This window comes from Apteryx rowi, unplaced genomic scaffold (genome assembly GCF_003343035.1).
Source record: "Apteryx rowi isolate R43461 unplaced genomic scaffold, aptRow1 scaffold_659, whole genome shotgun sequence".
NCBI classification, from domain to species: Eukaryota; Metazoa; Chordata; class Aves; order Apterygiformes; family Apterygidae; genus Apteryx; species Apteryx rowi.
Genome location: NW_020450937.1, coordinates 181,796 through 185,266, shown reverse-complemented (window position 1 = coordinate 185,266; position 3,471 = coordinate 181,796). Strand labels below are relative to the sequence as shown.

General features: G+C 51.9%; 1 protein-coding gene across 2 annotated transcripts in view; it reads right to left on the bottom strand.

Annotated features, from left to right (window-relative positions):
* LOC112975240 (protein Wnt-7b) overlaps positions 1 to 3,471 on the bottom strand; it is a 97,126-nt gene that overhangs the window by 89,841 nt on the left and 3,814 nt on the right. The window contains exon 1 of one of the 2 annotated variants that reach the window (XM_026085035.1): positions 233 to 642. The exons of the other annotated variant lie outside the window; for it this stretch is intronic. Within the exon in view, the coding sequence (XP_025940820.1) occupies positions 233 to 315 (83 nt within the window). The 5' untranslated portion in view covers positions 316 to 642. Of the gene's footprint in view, positions 1 to 232; positions 643 to 3,471 lie in introns of those variants that run through there. 2 annotated transcript variants of the gene reach the window in all.

Genomic DNA, 3,471 nt, shown 5'->3' with positions numbered 1-3,471 from the left:
GCCCGCGGCGCAGCCCCGCAGTTACCTGGCGGTGCCCCGTCCCCTGGCAGGGTCCGACCAGCGCCTCCGCCGCCACCACCATCCTCACCACCGCGCGCCGCACGGAGCTGCCGCCCGTGCTGGCTGGTTCCGGCTCCCTCTGCTCGCTTTGCCGGTTTGCCCCCTAGGTAGCTAGCGGGGTCATTTCAAACAGTATTTGAGAACAACAACAAAAAAAATCTGGATCACTTACAGGTAACTCCCACTGGTAAGGATGAGGAAAATCTGAGGGTAATACACTGAGAGTAACACACTGCGAGATGAAAAAAGGATCATGGCTGAATCCCGTTTACACTCGTGGAGTTCGCTTCCTTGGTTATTCCTTTCTGGCCCCCCCCGGTCGTAATTCCCCACCCTTTTTGGTGTCAGCTGTGGCTTGAATCTGAGTTGGAATCCAGTCCCTTGGGCCTGGGGGGGCTTTGTCTGTTTGTTTGTTTGTTTGTTTGTATTGTTGGGTCTAGGATTCCCCTGGTGCTAATGCTGCTCCCTGTGCAGAGTATGTGCTGCTGCTGCTGCTCTCGCTGCTGCTGCTGCCTCTGGGCTCCTGCCTGTCATGTCTCAGTGGTTGGAAGTTGTTACAGTGGGTTCTCGTGTTGGAATGAGGATGGTTTAAGGGATTTGGATGGCAGAAAGTGCCTCGCTCTCTCTCTCTCTCCCTCTCTCTGTAACTCTCCTGAGACTCGGGGCTGCCATTGGGCAGTCAGTCACTGCAATCCGCCTACTTTTTTTCTCTCTCGCTCTCTCTCTTTCGCTTTTTTTTTTTTTTTTTTTTTTAAGGGGAGGATGACAATGGAAAGACACTGATCTAGCCCGGGCTGCAATGAATCCGTGCTTCCTGGCCGAGCCCTCGCTGTACGTCCCGCGCTGCAAGCAGCCCTCGCCCGCTTCACGGTGCATTTTTAAAGCGCTGCCTCTGCGCTTGGCGGGCTACTCGCCCCGGGCGTGTGGGGTGGCACCCCTCGGCTCGCCCTGGGACACATCCTAAAGGGAGCTGGCAGCTCCCAGCCCCAGTCTCGCTTAATTGCTTTATTATGGGAGGCTGCCCCAATTCCCCCGAAGGGCTCCGCGCTCCCTCCAGCCTCGGCAGGGGCTTGGCTGCAGTTGCGCCTGGTGTTGCAAAATGAAGCTCTGGTTTCAGGGGGTCCTTTCCAAAAAAAAAGACGTATATGTTGTCGTAGCCCGCCGCAGTGAGAAGTAAAGACCTACACACACACGCGTAGCTTCCTGGTGGGTTTGGATTTCGCGTGAGAGAAGGGGAGGAAAAGGGCTGGTGTGAAGGAGCCGTGGCATGGGGGCAGCGGGGGACGCAGCGCCGCGCCGGCGGGAGCATCCCCCGGGTCCCCGCAACTCGCTGCCCCCGGGGGGAGAGCTGCTTTCTCTTCTCTTTTCTCTCTTTATCTTCCTCTTTTGTCCCCCCCCCCCCCCAGAAGATGCAAGGCTGAAGAGACGTTTTCCCGCAGGTTAGTTCTCTCTCCCGTGCGTTTCCTCCGCGCCGGGCTGCTGCCGCCCCGGGGCCGCGGTGAGGGGCCGGGGCCGGGAGGGAGAAGCTGCCCCGGGAGCGTTTCGCCCGGTGGAGCCGCAAACGGTGCGGCAGCGAAACCTGGTAGGAGCGATTCGCTCTTCCTCTTCGCCTCGTTGCGTGTTTGTCGTTTGGTTTGTTGTTGTTGTTGTTGTTGTGACGGGAGAGCTGTCGGAAAGCCGTGCACTTCGGCTGCCAGGGGTTAGGGTTTGACAACAACCCCCGAAAGAGCAATGTGCGCGGTAGACAATTTAACGCAAGTGCCAGCCAGAACCAGACTCCGAAGTCTTCTCGTTCCGTAGGGTTAGTAACTGTTCGTCTCAGGTTATTTGCCTAATGACTGAAGGAGTTTTCTCACCAAACTCCTCCAAGCATCTTGGGAACACCTCCTCTGTTTAACCAGTCCCATCGCACGGGCGCAGCTGTCTCTGCGATGCAACGAAATAGTCCGTCAGAGGGAACTGAAATTACAGAATTCGTGTAAAAATGTTGTCTTCCCCTGAGTGTACGCTAAGAGTCTTTATTGGGTTTTGTTTCACTGAATGCCTTTCGTCTGCAAGTCGAGGAGCATACGCTTGTTCAGTTAACGTCATTTTGGAAAACGTTAATCTTGATTAATTAGGGATGGAGATTTAAGCCTTGTTACGATTATTTAGATTCTAGAATTGTCTGATTTCTTTATTCTTCTTTAAGATCCTAGAATGGTCGTATTTCTTTATAATTCTTTAAGTATGTGCGTGTGTGTATGTATAGAGATAGACAGATAGATAAATATACTATATATGTGTGTGTGTGTATCTCCTCTAATGCCCGTTTTCCCTCTCAGATACATAGAATGCGGTCGGTGCAGCTGTGCTGAACGTCAACCATTCTGTGAACTAGAAGAACTGATAACAATTTTTGATGTTTTATTTCTGGCATTTGTTTGGCTTCAGATATATTTTAAAATGTGCACCCGCTTTTAAAGATGTGCCTGGGGAAAAAAAATGAATTCTAAAAATGAAAAGCAAATGCTGGAGCTGGAAAACTTCGAAATGAGGCTGGTAGAGTTTGACTTGGTCTAGCTGAAACGAACATGGTTTGCCATTCTCCGTAACTTCGGAACGAAGCTGATTTTACCCAGAGTTTAACTATGTAGAGGGAGTAAAATTGTAGAAAATAAACCAATCGTGCCATTTACTTTCGGGAAGTTAAATTTTACTGTAAAGACACGGGCCAGTTATTACGTTGGAAAATAATAATAAGAATATTAATAACGTATTAAATTCCATACAACTTCTTTCCATATGTATTTCAGTGTGAAATAGCGAGAAATGCACTTGTTGTCGTGTTTTAAACTGAATTTACTCCCGTCAGTAAAATGGTGTGGCATTCTAGGCGACTGTATTATCAGTAACACCTAATATGGGCATTTCAGCATCTGTCGTTTCTTCTTCCACAAACATATGTATGCTAGATAAAACAGAGCCAGAGCGGCAGTGAAATGGTTGCCGACACCGTGCGATAGACAGCAGATGAAGCCGAGCAGGCACGAATAAAGTATTTCCCTTTTCTTTTATCTGTCCATTGCCAGCTGCGGTTTCTGTCTTGCCCCAAACCTGCGGAGTGGCGGGCGGAGGAGCACCTCGGGAGCCGGTAAGGGCTCGGAAAGTGCGTCCAGGGCGCAACGCACCGGACTCCTGTCTGGTCGGAAGTGGGTATTTCTTGCATTCGCGGAGTTTGAAGTCTAGTGCAAGGGAAAAGCAGGAGGGAAAAAGAAGAGCCGCTTAAAACGAGCGGGCGTCTGGCTGGCGAGAAACATGAGGACGCGGGGGCAGCGCCGCGGGTTTCGCGGGGGCGGCTGCGGCGGCGGGGGCACTGGGGAGCGGGTCCCCGGCCTGGGAGGTGCGGGGAGGCTGGAGGCAGCGCGGGGC